This window comes from Bos grunniens, chromosome 21, assembly GCF_055505025.1.
Source record: "Bos grunniens cultivar Pamir isolate PY7600 chromosome 21, Bosgru_T2T1.0, whole genome shotgun sequence".
Classification (NCBI taxonomy): Eukaryota; Metazoa; Chordata; class Mammalia; order Artiodactyla; family Bovidae; genus Bos; species Bos grunniens.
Window position 1 is genome coordinate 70,463,948 of NC_141185.1, and position 18,229 is coordinate 70,482,176.

Consider the following 18,229-nt stretch of genomic DNA (forward strand, 5'->3'; position numbering starts at 1 on the left):
GCCAGACATTTCTTTCTCTCTACATGTACAAAGAAGACAGGCCATGTGGGGACACAGAGGAAAGGTGGCCGTTTACTAGCCTGGAACCAATCCCACTGACACCCTGATCTTGGACTTCCAGCCTCCAGCACTTTGGGAAATAAATGTCTGTTGTTTAAGCACCTCAGGCTGTGGTATTTTGCCATGACACCCTGAACAGACTAAGACGTTATGAAACGTTTTAACTTGTATATTGAATGAGAGACAAATGGGCAGTCCTAATGTAGGATGTCTGATGCCATCCTCAAATGCCATTTCTCCATGTGGGAAAAGCTTAACTCTACCATCTCCCATGGTGGTGGTGGGGTTGTTGGGAGGAGTCATATACCATCAGGACTACTGTCCACTTGCTTCCCTCAATATAACTGTTTTCTACAGAATTAATCAAGGCTCCAGGCTGACTTCCAGCTATGTAGAGGATAGTTATTGTCTGTGAGGAGCTCTTACTCTTACTTCTTTCCTCTTCCAACACAGATGATCTTGTAGGAATAAGAATCTGGTCCATTGAGTCACTGCTTCCCTGGTGGCTCAGACGATAAAGAATCTGCCTGCAATGTGGGAGATCTGGGTTCGATCTCTGGGTTGGGAAGATCCCCTGGAGGAGGGCATGGCAACCCACTCCAGTACTCTTGCCTGGAGAATCCCATGAACAGAGGCACCTGGGAGGCTACAGTCCCTGGGGTCACAAAGAGTAGGACATGACTGAGTGATTAAGCACACATCTGTCCATTGAGTCACTGGTTGGATTCTGGATTGGTGTGACTCTATGGATCTTTAGCCTTCATTCCCTCAGAAGCTGGGCCACACTGGCTGGAGTCCTGGCCATTTCACTTCAAGGCATGCCCAAAGCCCTCCCAGGGTTTCTGGTTCCCTGAGACCATGCTGCTCATGTCCTCTTCCTCCTGAGTCCCTGCCTCATGCCAGCTGGATTTCTGCCCTGTCACAAGAAGCATGCATGAATTTAATTGTCCTAACTGAAGACTTGGGGATCACAGGAAGATTTGGTTGTCACAGCATGTGAGGCCTTGGAATTTTCTCTCCCCCCCCCCCCTGCAATTTTCTCCTTACCTTTACTTTCCGAATTCCCTAAGAACTCTTCCTTTCAGTCAGAGAAGACTTTGGCTGAGTTCTAAGACTTAAACTTTCAGAAAGCCTTGTTAATAAGATGCTTGCAGAACAAAGAGCCTTCCATTTTACAGCAGTTTTGCTTATCAACTTATTGTAAATATAATATTTATTACATATGCATGATGATATATATATTATATCCATGTTATTTCATATATATGATGTTTTGACTATACAAAATATTTATATTTATAAATAATCTTTTTTTTTTTTCTTACTACATGAAGAATAATTAAGGCAATTGGGAGATAAAAGGAATTGCCTAATTTAGAAATAAAGATTTAACTGTGGGGTTTAGGTCTCTTCAGAGTCACTCATTGACTTGTGAAAAGATCTTTGAAACTTCTTAATCTATTTCTCAGGTGTAGGGTGTTCTGAATCTGAACGTAGGAATGAGGTTAATCATGAGACCATGTAGCTGTAGGAAAATCCTACAGCTTTTCAGATGTTGAAGGCTTTCCTAAGAGCATCCTTAAAACAGAAGAGATGGAAAGGGAGAGAGAGATTCGGAAAAGTTCATTAGATCACACAGAATTTCCAAGGTAAACTCTGGGACGGTAAAGTTAGATTTCTGTGCCATTTGAGTGTAAATGAATTACTCAGAAAATGCAAAAACGTACCCTGAGTACTCATGGGAATTGAAGACAATCATTCTAAGAAGGCCATGTCTGGAGCGCGCGCTTTGTGCCTGCAAAGCTTCCACCTGGTCGGTGCGCAGGGCGCCAGAAGAGGGCCGGGCCGCCTCTCCCCACACTGACTTTTGGGCCGCGGACCTCTGCGCTGGCGCAAAGACCGAATTCGGCCCTGGGGCTCCTGGTCCAGCGCCAACTGCGCTGTCTCCCCAGAACCCCGCGCCACGTGACGGCTTCCCGCCTCCGCCCCTCCCGCTGCCGCCCACGACCCAGCCACGGGCGGGCAGGAGGCAGCGGTGGCCGGACCTCCCCGTGCCTTTTTAAAAGCCTCCCAAGCAGGCCCCGCAGGGGGATCCCGGCGGAGGAGGGAGCAGCACGCTGAACTTCCGCAGCGGTGCGCGGAGCCGAGCTCCTAGGGCTGCGCCTCCCGCTGGTGGGGCCCCGCACTTTCGGTTCCCCCAAAAGTGCTCTCGCTGCCGCCGCAGGGCTCCCCCCCTCCCCTGGCCACGCGCCCCCGGTAGCACAGAGCCCACCCGGCGGTTCTCGCCGCCCGCCCTAGCCGCCGGCATGCTGCGCCCGCTGCGGCTCCCCGCGCTCTGCCTGGCAGGCCGGCTGGAGGCCACCCGCGGCGGCCAGCTGCCCTCGGAGTGGAGACTCCTGAGCGAGGGCTGCCAAGCGGAGCTGGCCGAGATCATCGTGCACGCCAAGATGCTGGCGCTGCACGAGGAGGTGCATGGCCTGTACAACTACCTGCCCTGGCGGTATGAGGCCAGCGACTTGGGGCTCTTCTACTCCGCTGAGATTGAGATGCTGTGTGACCAGGCATGGGGCACCATGCTCGAGGTGCCTGGGGGCTCCAGGCTCAACCTCACCGGCCTGGGCTACTTCTCCTGTCACTCCCACACCGTGGTCCAGGATTACTCCTATTCTTCCTCAGGTGAGCCTGCCACCTCTCGCCCATACCATCCCTTTGGCCACCTGGCATGGCCAGCAGAGGTACCTTTATCCCCAGCAGGCTCAGGAACTCCTCCAGAATCCTGTCTGGGTGATGTTAAGTGATGCCCTAGTCTCCTTCCCATTTTCTGCTCTTTGGTGCTCCTCATGTTGAGTCTACAGAGATCTTGGGTGCCTCTGGCTAACACTGTTGGAAAAACAGGGATGGCTCCCATGCTTGACCAGGGAAGAGTGTTTTAGGCCAAAGCTCAAGGTGGTTTCCAGCAACAAACAGCCTATTCCCAATAACAGAGGTTTATGCGGGGGGTAATAGGGGAAGAAGGCCCTGGTCACAGCACTCTGAGAAGTATGAATGGCAATCGGACAGGAGCCCTCTCTGGTTGAGTTCCATGCAAGTTGATCTGTGGTGCAGATGAGATGCCTGTGGATAAGAGTTCAGGCTATGGCATCTCCTGGAGTTTGAATTAAGAAAGTGGAACCCTAATTGAGGTGGACTCCTTATAGAGGAGGAAAGCTATATTTTAAAGTGGATGCCATGGGAGTTGTTTGGGATGGACAGTGGTCAAAACCAATCCAAACACCTTTGGAATCAGATGGTTCTTGGAATTCTGGCTCCATTCTTCCTGTCATTTTGAGCAAGTTACTGACCTTGTCAAGAACCTCAAGAGCCTCACCTTCATAATGTGCCAAACAAGGTTGGTTGAGATTAAATCCTAGTAACTGGTGCAGAACACCTGGTGCAGGTTAGATGAGGAATGTGTAGTTACTCAATCCTGCACACCTGCTTAAATGCCAAGATGGGACTGGTGTGGAATGCAGCCCAGCTGTCCTCTTGTTTCACTTGGATTCACTCATATCAGCTGCCAGCAGACCTCAATGCCGGGCTCTTCCAAATAGCAAAAGTTTATAGAGGAAGGGCCTGGGGGTGGGTGCATTAAGGAATTGGGAAGGTGCTCACAGGACTTTGAAGAACAGAGAGGTGAATTAGACCAGGCCTTGTCTGTTGGGAGACTCCTGGAATCTTGTGAAGTTCCATGAACGTTTATGTGGTCACGATGAAATGTATGTAGATAAGGGTTCAGGTTATGGGCTCAACTGAAGTTTGCAATACAAAACAGCAGGTGGAACCCTAATGCATTGGTTCTCTCCAGTTGGAGGAGGAGGCTGATACAGAGGAACTGGGAGGAACCTCAAAATGCAATCTAATGGATAGTGATTGGACAATAAGTCCCATCTTCCCAGTATGTGGCGTAACATTAAGGATATTTGGAATGGCCATGACCTTGGTCTGCAGACTAACTTTGAGGTCTTGAGATTTCACATCACTGAGAAAGAAGACAGAAGGTTCCACAGAGGGGCATCCATAAGGTCGTGGTAACACCTGTTTTCCATATTAAAGCCAGAATATCTAAGTTTAGAATACATGGCGTGTTTTGTGTTGGCTTGGGTGGTTTAGCCAGATTAAGTTGAATTAAAAAAAAATACTGGAGAAGTACAGTTTCTAAATAAAACTGGCAAGGAATGAAGTAGTACCTTCTTGATATTGAGAAACTTAGATTTTTACATGTCTTTATTTAGGAAAACCAGCTCTAAAACTATTCAACAAGAAAACTTTATTTTCCAAAGTAAAAAGAGCCACAGTACTTAAAAAGAAATTATCTTCTTTTCCGATTTTATAATGAAATGCAGTTTTGTCCACTGGCTCTCTGGTGGGCAGACAGCTCTTTCCTCTTTTTCTCTGACATATTTATAAAATGTTAAGGCAGAGATACAGAGTCAAATGGTAGTCCGACAAGATTTCTATTTCACAGGGCTGTGTTGCCCTGATGCATGTTAACTGCTACTAAGTCGCTTCAGTCGTGTCCAACTCTGTGCGACCCCATAGACGCCAGCCCACCAGGCTCCCCTGTCCCTGGGATCCTCCAGGCAAGAACACTGGAGTGGGTTGTCATTTCCTTCTCCAATGCATGAAAGTGAAAGTGAAGTCGCTCAGTCGTGTCCAACTCTTCGAGACCCCATGGACTACAGCCTACCAGGCTCCTCCGTCCTTGGGATTTTCCAGGCAACAGTACTGAAGTGGGTTGCCATTGCCTTCTCCGTGTGTGTTAACAACCACATACAAATCATTCCTCTGTTATTCTGGGCCCCTCAGAAAGGAGAAAGGATTCTGGTCAGTGTCAAAGGAGAAAGTGGCAGTGGAGACTCCCTGGTGAGCCCCCAAATGCCTACATTGGGCTGAAGTGCCACTTCCATCTCTCCTTTTCCTTCTCTTGGCTTCTCTATCTTGCCAACAGGTACTTTATGCAGGGTTCTGTAAAAATGTTAAATTTTATACTGTGCTTACTCTGTGCCAAATACTTTACTTACTTTAAAAAAAAATGCACTCCTTACCATTAAACAAATAAGGATGCTGTTGTCATCCTTGTTTTATAGATTGTACATTTAATCTTAGAGAATGTAAGAAATCCACTGTGTGTCAAACAAGAGATAAGTAGCAGTGATAGGACTTGAATCTTGGGTCATTCCAGTTGGCTTTCCTTTGCCCAGGAAACAAGGAGCACTCCACTAGGGGAAGGAAGGCGGCTTGGGAGATTCACAAATGTTCACTCGCACCCATCCTCCAATTCACATATTTTGAAAAACTTAAGGATAGATACATGCAGTGTGAGGTAGAGAAACAATCAGAGAGAGTGACTCCTCTAATGTGAGTCATGTAGATGTGTAATTGAAGTTGCATGTAAATCAGTGAAGTTAGAATATGCCCTCACACTGCACAAAAATATCTCACAATGGTTTAAAGACTTAAACATAAGACATGATGCCATAAAACTCCTAGAAGAGAACATGGGCAAAGTGTTCTCTGACATAAATTGGACCTTTTTTTCCCCTTAGGTCAGTCTCCCAAGGTGATAGAAATAAAACCAAATATGAACAAAGGGGACCTGATCAAACTTACAAGCTTCTGCACAGTGAAGAAAACCGTAAAAAAAAAAAAAAAAAGAGAGAGAGACAACCTAAAAAATGGGAGAAAATATTTGCAACTGATGCAATAGACCAGGGCTTAATCTCAAGTATACAGACCATACAATTCAACCACAATAAAAAAAAAAAAATCAAAAAATGGGCAGAAAACCTTAATAGACATTTCTTCAAAGAAGACATGCAGATGGCCAGTAGACACATAAAAATATACTCAGAGTCACTAATTCTTAGAGAAACGCAAATCAAAGCTGCAGCCAGGTACCATCTCCTATCAGGCAGAATGGCTATCATCAAAAACAGAACAAATAGCAAATGTTGGAGAGAGTGTGGCGAAAGGGAACTCTCCTACACTGTTGGTGGGAATGTAAGTTGGGGTAGCCACTATGGAAAACAGTATGGGGGATCCTCAGAAAATTCATAGGACCACCATATGACCCAGCAGTCCCCCTCATGGGCGTATCCCCGGACAAAACTTTAATTCAGGAATATACATGCACCCCCATGTTCATAGCAGCACTATTCCCAACAGCCAAGATATGGAAACAGCCTAAATGTCCCTTGATGGTTGAATTATTAAAGAAAATGTGGTACATATATATGGATATTACTCAGCCGTAAGAAGAAAGAAAGAATGCCATTTGTGGCAACATGGATGGAAATAGAGATAATCATACTAAGCGGAGTAAGTCACAAAGAGAAGAATAAATACCATGTTATATCACTTATATGTGGAATGTAAAATATGGCACGAATGAACCTGTTTACAAAACAGAAACAGACAAATGGATACAGAGAATAAACTTGTGGTTCCCAAGGGCAATGGAGGGAGGGAGATGGATGAACTGGGTGTTTGGGATTAGCACATGCAAACTGCTGCATATGGAATAAACAACAAGGTCCTACCTTAGCACAGGGAACCATATCCAATCTCCTGGGATAAACCATAATGGAAAAGATATTTAAAAAATGTATGTATATGTATAACTGAGTCACATTACAGCAGAAATTAGCACAACATTGTAATTAAACTCTACTTTAAAAATAAAAAAGATGTTGTATAACTGGCAACACTGTCACAGTCTTCTGTTGACTCTCGATTCAAGATGGTACACCTCATGGGTGTCCAGTCTACAGCTCTTGCCTCTTTTTTTCCATTAGGATGGATGAGAACTATAACCTCTTGCCTCATGGAGTCAATTTGCAAGATGCCATCTTTCCAGACACTCAAGAGAACAGAAGGATGTTTTCTAGCCTTTTTCAGTTTTCAAACTGTTCACAAGGGCAGCAGGTGGCAACTTTCTCCAGTGACTGGGAGGTCCAAGAAGACACTAGGGTAAGAATTGGGTATACCCTGTGCTACAGCAAAATAATAAGATAGCTATGACTCATATGAATGTTGTGAGCAAGGGAATCAAGAGTCCTCTTCCAGATCAAGTCCAGATCAAGTCCAGATCAAGAGGTATTTTTCACCCTCTCCACAGCCCTCCCAGAAGTTGACAAGCACTGCTTATAAACTCTGGAGTCCTCAGGCTGTACTGTGTGGCATGAGGTTCCTCACAGAGTGAGGGGACAAGATAGGCTGATGGTTGGCATGCTGTGCCTCAGTTTCCTCTTCTGTAAATTGAAAGCCATTGTAACATCTGTATCTTAGGGCAGATGCGACATGATTTAACTAGGCAGGGAATGTCCATAGGTAAAGCCTTTAGTGAGGTGTTTGAGAGTAAGCACTCAATACACTGAGTGTTATGACTACTTCTGTTGTTGATTTTAAATACTTATGTATGTTTTTACTTGGCCCTGCTGGGTCTTAGTTGTGGCATGTGGGATCTTCAGTCTTCCTTGCAGCATGCAGGATCTTCAGTTGCAACATGCAAACCCTTAGTGGCAGGACCTAGTTCCCATGGAACAGAAGGATCCGGATCACTCTGGGCATGAAGACAGAAAAGGCATCTTTCAGTCTGAGGCAGATGCCTGAGTTGTGGGGATATTTTGAGGACTATCGCTTTCTCTGTGCAGTGGCATTGTCGCAGCTGAGCCAGGGGAGCAGAGAGGCCGTGGCCCATCGCTCCCAGTCTCCCACCAAGATGTTTATAGGACCATGTGACAGACCACAGGAGACAGTTCTGATGTGGGTTAATGAACCAATGTGCAGGTATTAGGTGGTTTCCTTCTTTCCCCCATCTATGGTGCCCTTGGTGGGGGGGCGGGGGCTATCTTTCTCTTGTCTGCTGGGTGGGCCTAGGGGAGTGCCTTTGTTCTTTCTAACCTCCTGCCCAGGGCTCCATGGTACCTGGAGGTTCTTTGCACAGAAACTGTTCTCATCGTGGGCAAGTACATCTGACTGTGGAGAAGTGTTGATTCTTCCTTTCCATACATTATCCAGGGTTCCTTCCTTAGGCCTACCCTACTGACAGTTCTCAACTCCCTGACCCCTCTTCAAGATTTGCCAAAATTTTCTGAGTGATTGTCATATATTTCACTCCCCACATGGATCTAAGCACTTTTGTTTCCCCCTGCCCCACTCTTTTTTTTTTTCCCCTACCCAACTCTTAATCTGTGCCAGCACCCACTCCACATTGAACTGGACCCACCAAGTATAAGCCTGAGTATCCCCAGCCTGGGTCAGGCCATAGCATGTTCAAATTAAATCTTTTTAGTCTTGGTCCTGTGGTTCTCCATTTTGTTGGATTTTTGCTTCATGTCCTAAATCCTTGGTAATAGTACACTGATGTCAAGACATCAGATATTGATCCAAAAATTCCTCACAGCTGAACCCCAAACTCTTTAAATATATAACTGATTAGCCCTATGGTCACACAATGAAGCTATTAACATTTTACTGCAATTAGATTTTCCATCATTTGAAACAAATAGAACAATGAGACTGTGGAAAATTGATTTAATGTGAAGGCAGTCCTATTTTGGGTGGTCAGATGTTGATCTTGGGGAGAATTCCTTTTCCCTTTCATCATCCTGGTCTCTTAGATAACAGAGGGTGGGTATGTGTGTTTGCACTGAATCATAAGCTTTTGGGGAAAGAGAATTAATTGTCCCAGGTTGCTGAGCTGCTGCAGAGCCAAATTGAGGTGTTGATGGACTTTGTATGTATCACATCTTGGCTTCTTCTTCTGCCCACTTTGAAAGATACCATATCAGAGCTGAGTTAAATTAGCTAGTTCATTTGAGAATTTAGGTTTAAAATAAAACTAAGGTGCTAGCATTTATATTTTGTGATATTCCTTGAGAAATTTTTACTTTATCTGCAGTGATTAAAATTGTTGTGAATTGAAGGTGTCAGAATTAGATGAAGAGTTATGGACAGTTACTTGTTCCTTTCTTGGGAAAAAAAAAAAACAAACACTAAAACTAAAAATTATCTGCCTTAAAAAAAAAAAAAAAAAAACTTATGTTCAGTTGTGCTGGATCTTTGTTGCCATGAGGGCTTTTCTCTAGTTATGGCAAGCAAGGGCTACTCTTTGTTGCAGTGCACAGGCTTCTTATTGCATTAGTTTCCCTCGTCACAGAGCACAGGCTCTGAGCACATGGGCTTCAGTAGTTGTGTGTTGTGGGCTCACTAGTTTTGGCACACAGGCCTAGTTGATCTGCAGCTTGTGGAATCTTCCTGGACCAGAGATTGAACCAATGTCCCTGCTCTGGCAGATGAATTCCTATCCACTGTGCCACCAGGGACATCCTCTCTGCTTTTTCTGTGTGAAGATGAGTATTCTGCTTTCTCTCCTATGCAGGGTAAATAAATCATGTTACTACACAGTCTGTTTTTCCTAAGGTGATGGGTCTTCCATCTTAGACGGGGTCAGAGGAGCTTGTTTGGGTCACTTTTTTATTCCAGTTAGACTCTTGCTAATGGGAACATGTGAATGGCCCTGGACGGTGCACATTACACAATTTCCGTATATCACATGCTGTGTCTTAGATGACGATGAATTCAGGGGGCACACTGATGAATTCTCATCATTTCCACTGTTGTTGCTGCTCTTCTCTAAGTCCCCAGTCAGCTCGAACAGTGTGTTTAGATCATGGTCATGAAGGGTGCATCTCCTCCTTCTCATTCACTTGCAGCATCACATGAATCTGGGACTTTAGGATCAGTCTGGAGGTTAAGAAATGGAACCAGAGGAAAATCTGATGTAGGGAAACTTTTTGTGATACATACCCAGGACAACCTGCAACTCCGTCCTCAGCAGCCAAATCCTCCCATTCTCTAATTCCATCCTTAGACATTCCCCTCCCTCGACCCCCACCCTCCACCCACCCCCCAGCCCCCGCCCCTTGCTTCAGTCAGTGGAAACATAAGCTTGCTTTCAAAAGTTGCCAGGGAATCAGCAGCACTCCCAAGTGTTCAGCATCTCTCTGGTTCAGTATCATGGTGTTAATGGGGCCTCTGGGGATGTCTTTGGCAAGTTAGAGCATCCATCCCATTTTCTGTCAGGGTGCTCTCCACGTCAGCCAAGAACATTTTCCTTTCCTTTTTCCTTCCCTGCTGGGTGAGTATAACAATAAAAACAAAAGTTGGCTGTTTTCCTCTCTCAGCAAGTCCTGTTCCAAGGGACCATGACCCAGACTGACCCCCTCATACAGCAATCCGACCTAGAGTGTCATGGGACTGACATAAAATCTGTGGAAGACGTCCTGTCATCTTTCTTTTTTCCCTTTTTAGAGTTGAAAAAGATGGTGAGGGAGGTGCCATCCTCATCAGGCAATCAGGATTGGCTGTGCCATTTTCAGAGGCATGACCACAGGCAGAACCCTTAATTTCCCAAAACTTCAGTTTTCTCCTTCCCTGATAGCTCAGCTGGTAAAAAATCTACCTGCAATGCAGGAGACCCCAGTTTGATTCCTGGGTCAGGAAGATCTGCTGGAGAAGGGATAGGCTACCCACTCCAGTATTCTTGGGCTTCCCTTGTGGCTCAACTAGTAAAGAATCCCCCTGCAGTGCAAGAGACCAGGGTTCGATCCTTGGGTTGGCAAATCCCCTGGAGAAGGGAAAGTCTATCCTCTCCAGTATCCTGGCCTGGAGAATTCCATGAACTCTATAGTCCATGGTGTCACAAAGCCACTGAGCAACTTTCACTTTCAAAACATATAAACTGTCTCAGGTTGTTCTAAGGACCCAATTAGATCATAGGTTTGAAAGCACTTTGTCAGTTGTAAAGAGTGATGGAGGGGTTTATGACTATAAATGGATCATTAGAAAGTATGGCTTTAAAACTTAAAGATGATGCAACTTTTAAAAAGCTTCTGCCAGGGCAGTGGCAGTGGGAGCAATGGTGAAAGGGTAGGTGGCAGAGTGGGGAACAGATGATGAGGAAGCTCTCATGTGTGTTGTAATTCATTCAACAGAATTTGCTGGGTTCTGGTCACAGAGCAGTTAAAAATTCATGTACTGAGTTGTAAACCATGTTCATGTGGATTCCCAAATCTGAAAGTATAAAATGGTAGTCAGTAGAGTTTTTTTCTCCCACTTTTGGCACCCATCCATCCAGTTCCCACCTACCCTCCAAATAACCACTGTTAATAGTTTCTTGTAAGCTTCAAATGAGTATTCTCCCCCAACAAACACTTCAGTCAAGATTCACTGTCTTCTTTAAGGGCATGGCAGCCCACTCCTATATTCCTGCCTGGAGAATCCCATGGACAGAGGAGCCTGATGGGCTTCAGTCCATGGGGTCACAAAGAGTCGACATGACTGTGTGACTAACACACAATTTTGGTACCAGTGGCACTGCAATGTGCACACGTGGTTGTGCCCTGCTTTGTTCACAAGTGGGTACATGTAAGTAGACATGTAATTTGCTATATCTAGACATGTATATTGGTTTAAACAGCTGCATCATATTCCATTGTATTAATGCCTTACTGTGTATTTAATCAAGTTCCCTGTTGATAGGTACTTACACTGTTTCCAGTCCATGGATATTACATGGAGTGTGGACATGTATAATGTTATATCAGTACACACCTCATTTTGTGGAATTGTTGAGTCCAGTCTTTAGAAAGTGACTGTTGAGTGACTGCCATGAGGCAGCTGCTGTGTTAGATACCAGAGTTTCAATGTTGAGAAAAAATTTTAGAATATAATAATATATTTATAAAAATATAAATTTTAGAGTATAATTATTAATATTTTATCTAAAAGCTCATATCATATTTACATTTTTTTGATTTTTTGTTGTTGTTTAGAGGTACCTTATTGTTGACAAGCTTGTGACAGATACAACAATATAGCAATTTTTAACTTATACTAAACCTAGGCACTATGAAAATTTTGTGCTTAATGTTAATGACTCTTAGATATGTCTATAGTAGAGTAGCGAAAAAAAAAAAATACTAGATATTTAATACTGACAATTTCCCAGTTCACGTGAATCTGAAATTCATTTAGGTCAATGTTTTCTTATATTTTCAACTGTTTGATTTGTAAGGGCTTCCATTTAAATAAGAACTCAGAACTTGAGCAATATTATCAAAAAACAGAAGACTCACACTGAGACATACATAAATCCAGACAGACAGACAAGGAATCTTCTAGTTTTCCACCTGAGATTTAAAAAATTTCTTTGAGCCGCTTTTTTTTGGGGGAGTGAGGGTGGGGGGAGGCAGGTGGTGGCAAGAACACTGGAGTGGGTTGCCATTCCCTTCTCCAGGAGATCGTCCCGACCCAGGGATTGGACCCTGGTCTCCCGCATTACAGGCAGACACTTTACCGTCTGAGCCACCAGGGAAGTTGTTGAATTCTGTGGCAAGGATTAACTTCAAGTGTTGCCCTAGGCAGGCCTTTGTAACAAGCTAATTGTTTTTAATTGCATATGCAAAAGAACCAGCTTTATGGTTTCCAAGAAAAAAAGAAGTTTCCTTGTAACCAATTTTGTCTGGTTCTATAGAATATCATGGCTGTCCTAGGTCAGGTCATCTTTCCTTTCTGTAGCCGTAGTTTTATCCCTGAATCATAGACAGATCAGCTGATAAAAAGCTTGGATTGTCTCTGTTGGGTGGATTTGCTTGTACTTGTGTTTCATCTGGGGCAGTAGCAAGGCCCGCGAGCCTCTCCTGAAAGTGGGCGTGGGGGCGGGGTGCACCGGGAGCACGTGTTGGGGTGGGGTGAGGCGCACCGGGAGCGTGTCTGGGGCAGGGGGTTCCAGTTGTGCTCTCAGGGGTCACCACTGCGGCTGGGAGCACTCATTTTGTGCACTCCTGGGTCCCCAGGGATCGGCATCCAGTGAGCGGAGCAGAGGGGTGCGAACCACAGGTTAAGGGAACTGGGACTCAGTGGAGCAGGGAACCACGTATTCCGCCCTCTCTGTTGGCACAGTCTCGGAGCCCCCTAACCTGGCGGTCGTGGAAAGGCCTTGCCTTTGGGGCCAAGGCCTTTACTGCTTTACCCCTTCGCATAAAGCTCAGACCCATGTGGGTTTTCCCAAGCAGCCTAGTGCCTTCTGGAAGTCCTAGGGATTTATCCTTCCTGGTGATTTCACCTGCGGGGACTTCATAACTCTTACTCTGGCTGGCTGGCCCAGCCCTGCTTCTGCCACTTTGCAGCCCAGCAGGCCCTTGACCACCTTCTGGGATGGGAAACGGAAGGGTCCACCAGTTGCACCCTAGAAATTGTTTAGGGTGGATGGATTTAAACATCTGGTGGCCACCCAGGCAGAAAAGAAGGGAGGAGGGCACCTTGCTGCCCTTTCATGGTGGAATCTGTGAATGTCCTGCTGAGAGGGGACCTTTCCATGGGGACCCTGTGCAATAAGTTTGGGGTTTGGGAAATGAATAATTAGAACGTGTAAAATTTTTAAATTATGTGGTGCTTTAATTAAAAAAAAAAAAAAAACAAGCTCCAAATTCTTTGCAAATTGAGGTCTAAAAATTGAAAGCCTATTTTCCTTTCATTGTGGCATTCTATGAAGAAATGTGTGTTTTTTTTAAGAAAAGAGTCAGAAAAGTGAGGGAAACAGAAAACTCAGAAGTGCCCCTATAGTTTGGTGAAGGCCTTAGGAGGTCACTTGTAAATACTGCTGACTGTCTGGAGGAGTCTCTTCCTGTGGCTGATGGGCACAGAGCTATGCAGGCTTGTCCTTTGTATGGATGTTCTTGTTCGTGGAAATCCAGCTCAGAGCCATCTCCTGATGTGTAAGAATTTCCCAGACTAGACCCCTAGGCAAATCCCGCAGAGCCAGGGGCTCCTTCCTTCAATGTATCTGTCTGTTTGACTGAAAACCAGCAATGACACATTTTCTTTCAATCTGGTCTCTCACCCAGGCCTTGGAGTAATATTTCCCCCTTCCCCTCAATAGACTTGGGTTCCAGGGATGAATTATAGTCAGTTGTCCATGATTTTGCAGATGAGGAAACTGAGAGCTAGAGAGGGTGGAGGACTGTACAAGGGAGAATAGGATATCCTTCCAGGAACCCTGGTTCCTGGGTTTTTAATGAGCTTCCCACCCAGCATGGTCATTAATTGGCAAGTGTTGACATTGAGAATAAACTCTTGGTGGAAATGTAAAAGGCTTTTTTAAAGAATGTGCCTACCAGCTGTGCATCTCATGGAGTATTTTCATTGTACTCCCAAACCCTTGGAAAGTGCTGGGCACAGGCAGATGCTTCATCATTTTTATTGAGTAAGTTCAATTTCACATAATTATATCCATAGTGTCAGCAACACTATGAGGTATATTAGAACAATGATTGTCACAGTTGGTACTTCACAGATCAGTAAAGAAAGAAAACGTTTTATTAGGAAGACTCTAAGAGAATTGCTACGTTTTAAGTTTATCCCACAAGGATATTTTAAAAAAATGAACCAAATCTTTCCCATCATCACCAAGGCTATCGGATGTCTGTTGAGGAACCCACGCAAGGGAGGTTCTACCTCTTGGGACACCTCTGCTTCAGCATCTCCCTAAGCCAGCAACCTGGGACAGTCGAGTACACTTGAAGTTCCTTCCTTGACCTCGGGAGTTTTTTTTTGGAAGACAATTTTTTGACAGACAGAGGCGGGGGAAGGTTTTGGGATGTTTCAAGTGCAGTCCATTTATTGTGCACTCTATTTCTATTTTTGTTCCCTGGTGGCTCCGTTGGTAAAGAGTCTGCCCACAGTGCAGGAGACCCAGGTTCAGTCCCTGGGTCGGGAAGATCTCCTGGAGAAGGAAATGACAGACCACTCCAGTATTCTTGCCTGAAGAATTCAATGGACTGAGGAGCCTGGTGGGCTACAAAGGGTTGGACACCGCTGAGTGATCGAACACTTATTTCTAGTATTATTTCATCGGCTCCACCTCAGATCACCAGGCATTAGATCCTCGAGGTTGGGGGCCCCTGCTTTAGTTCCCTCTTTCATCTTCTACACAGCTTCAGCCTGCTTCCTCCTCTCTTCCACCTGCAGAACTACCTACTGGGCTTCTCTGAGTGTGACTAAGAGTCTCCTTCCCTCACTTCCTTTCCTCTGAGTCCCTTCTAACTGGGTTTCCCTGATCTCCATTTAGGCACTTTTGCCCCAGGTGGTGCTCGTGGTAAAGACCCTCCCTGCCAATGCAGGAATCCGATCCCTGGGTTGGGAAGATCCCCTGGAGGAGGGCAGGGCAACCCACTCCAGTATTCTTGCCTGGAAAATTCCCATGGACAGAGGAGCCTGGCGGGCTCTGACAGTCAGACGTGACTGAAGTGACTTTTAGCACAGCATACCAGAGGACCTTAGAATTGCAGACTCATATGATAATTCTGGCTCTTTGGAGTCCCTTGTCATTCCATGTGTATGTTAGGGTCAGCTTGTGTATTGCTTCCTAAAGGCCCCGAGAGGGTAACAAGCAGGAAGGCTGGGGGTCTCCAGACAGAGGGAATAGGCTGCAAGTGTCAGACGTTTTTTTCTCTCTCTCTTAAGCAGCCGGAGGAAACAAACTAGTGTTACATTTTTTCCCCTTCTCCATACAAATTTAAAAGGAGGTTTCTCTGAAAATTCTGTGTTGCCGTGACGATTCCTGGCTCCACCTGAACTTAACTTTTCTCAAACCTTGAGCTAAGCAACGCATTTTTTTCATAAGGAAATGTTTGTCTTAAGCTATGTTAATATACTATGTATTTCCGCTAGACTCTGTCTTCAGGTTGGTTCCCCCTAAAGGCTCAGAACAGACTTGACAAACCAGTATGTCTTACTCATACCTTGTTCTCCTAATCTATGTTAATGAAACAATATATTTGCCTGGAAACCTGCCTTTCTTCAAGATTCATGTCAATCATTTTATGGCCCAGGATGACTCACCTGCTGCCAATGTTATCTCAATGCATGTGTGGATGAGGGGCATGGTGTCATTCTCTGAGACATTGCCTTTCTTTCCTTAGCAGACTGCTAGTGGTGTATTGGAGAAGGCAATGGCACCCCACTCCAGTACTTTTGCCTAGAAAATCCCATGGATGGAGGAGTCTGGTAGGCTGCAGTCCATGGGACCACTAGAGTGGGACACGACTGAGTGATTTCATTTTCACTTTTCACTTTCATGCATTGCAGAAGGAAATGGCAACCCACTCCAGTGTTCTTGCCTGGAGAATCCCAGGGACGGGGAAGCCTGGTGGGCTGCCGTCTATGGGGTCACACAGAGTCAGACACGATGGAAGTGACTTAGCAGTGGCTGTATAATATCTGGCTAAAGACCAGCAGGGGGTATTCTGCACCCATCTGAAGTCTGTATCAGCAGCTTTCTCTCTTTTATACTTTAATAAAACTTTATGACACAAAAGCTCTGAGTGATCAAGTCATATTGGATCTTCATTTCAGGTTGAAGATGCATTCCATGGTATTGCCATCTTAAGTCTTTCCATCGCTATGGGATATCTGTACATGTATTCAGGATATTTTTTCAGCAATTGTGTATAATTTCCGGTGTGCCAGTCTTGTCATCCTCGTTACATCCATCGCAAAGTATTTTATTAATGTTGACATTATTGAAAGGGAATTGTTTTTTTTTTTTTTAATTCCTTTTCAGATTATTATTTGCTAGTGTATACAGATAAAACTGTAATCATTCATTTGTATCAGTTTGGACAGCTTGATAGTTGTCTTTACTTTCTTTACTTTGTCATACTTTAAGATTATCCTGGCTCATATATGTACTGCCTTACCCCTAATCTCAGTCATTTATTCAAAGAACTTCTGTCCTTTTATTTTTTTTTTAACATTGAATTATTTTTGATTATGCTAGGTCTTTGTTGCTAGATGTCTAGTTGTAGTGAACAGAGCCTGCTCTCTAGTGGCCATGACCTGGCTTCTCATTGCAGCAGTTTCTCTGGTTGCAGAACTTGAGCTCTGGAGCATCCAAGTACTTCAATAGTTGTATGGGGGCTTAGTTGTCCCTGGGCATGTGGAATCTTCTAGCACCAGGGAGTGAACCCATGTTCCCTGCATTGGTAGGTAGATCCTTTACCGTCGGACCACCAGGGACATTTTCTGTTCCCTTTCATTAGAGAATGATATGCAAAACATACATGTAGCAGCTAAATATGCTCAGCTGACCATACTCGGAAATATATACATGTATTCCAGCTTACGTTTGAACATATTCAGTTAAAGGTGATTTGTGATGATGTCTCCATGGATCTTGGAACCTTTCCTTTCGTTTCTCCATAACTTCCCATTCCAATGGTAAGATACCTGGCTTCCACCACTTGTCATGTATAGAATTCAGTGCTAGTCCCATGTGGTTACTGAAAAAACTGTCAGACTGTCTTCCAAAGGGGGCTGTGCATGCATCCCACCAGTATCTTGCGTATGTTTCTGTAGGATAGTTTACTATCAGTATACCCTCCGTGGCCAGGTGTCTATTTCAATCTTTACCAATTATGAATGGGCTTGTTTGTTCTAGTGTTCTTGGACAATTTGAGTACAGATTCTTTGTCAGATATGCATTTTTAAGGAAAACAATTGTATTTATTTTTGGCTGTGTTGGGTCTTCGTGTGTGGGCTTTTCCCTAGTTCGGGTGAGCATGGGCCATAACTAGCGGTGTGGGGGCTTCTCACTACAGTGGCTTCTCTTGTTGTGGGGCACAGGCTCACGGGCTTCAGTGGTTGCAGTATGTGAGCTCGGCATTGTGTCTTCCAGGACCTAGAGCATAGGCTCAGCAGTTGTGGCACACGGGCTCCATAGCATGTGGGATCTTCCCATAGCAGGGATCACACCTGCATCTCCAGCACTGGCAAGCAGATTCTTTACCACGGAGCTACCAGGGAAGCCCTCACTCATATTTTTGATTCTAGTTTTCCACACATGTACCTGGTGAGAGAGGCCAGGATCAAGAGGCCTGGCCACTGGGAGTCCTCAGCCACAGTTCTGGCTGTGCCATCCAAAGCTCTGGGGCCTTTGGCAAGCGCCTCAGCTTCCCTGGGACTGTTTCCTCCCCTCAGAAATGCCCTGCTGTTGGACTGTAGCCTGCCAAGCTTCTCTGTCCCTGGGATTTCTGAGGCCAGAATACTGGAGGGGTGCCATTGCCTT

The 18,229-nt window shown here is 45.0% G+C and overlaps 1 protein-coding gene across 13 annotated transcripts in view; it reads left to right on the plus strand.

The window, feature by feature from the left end:
• Nucleotides 1-1,573: 1,573 nt before the first annotated feature.
• LOC147349969 (coiled-coil domain-containing protein 3-like) overlaps nucleotides 1,574-18,229 on the plus strand; it is an 83,224-nt gene continuing 66,568 nt past the window's right edge. For 5 of the 13 annotated variants that reach the window (XM_086365429.1, XM_086365431.1, XM_086365428.1 and 2 more), the window contains exons 1-2: nucleotides 1,837-2,736; nucleotides 6,894-7,068. In XM_086365429.1, coding sequence (XP_086221555.1) covers nucleotides 2,367-2,736; nucleotides 6,894-7,068 — 545 coding nt within the window. In that variant the 5' untranslated portion in view covers nucleotides 1,837-2,366. Of the gene's footprint in view, nucleotides 1,710-1,797; nucleotides 2,737-5,645; nucleotides 6,292-6,893; nucleotides 7,069-7,751; nucleotides 7,888-18,229 lie in introns of those variants that run through there. The other 8 variants (XM_086365436.1, XM_086365438.1, XM_086365435.1 and 5 more) reach the window with 4 other exon arrangements.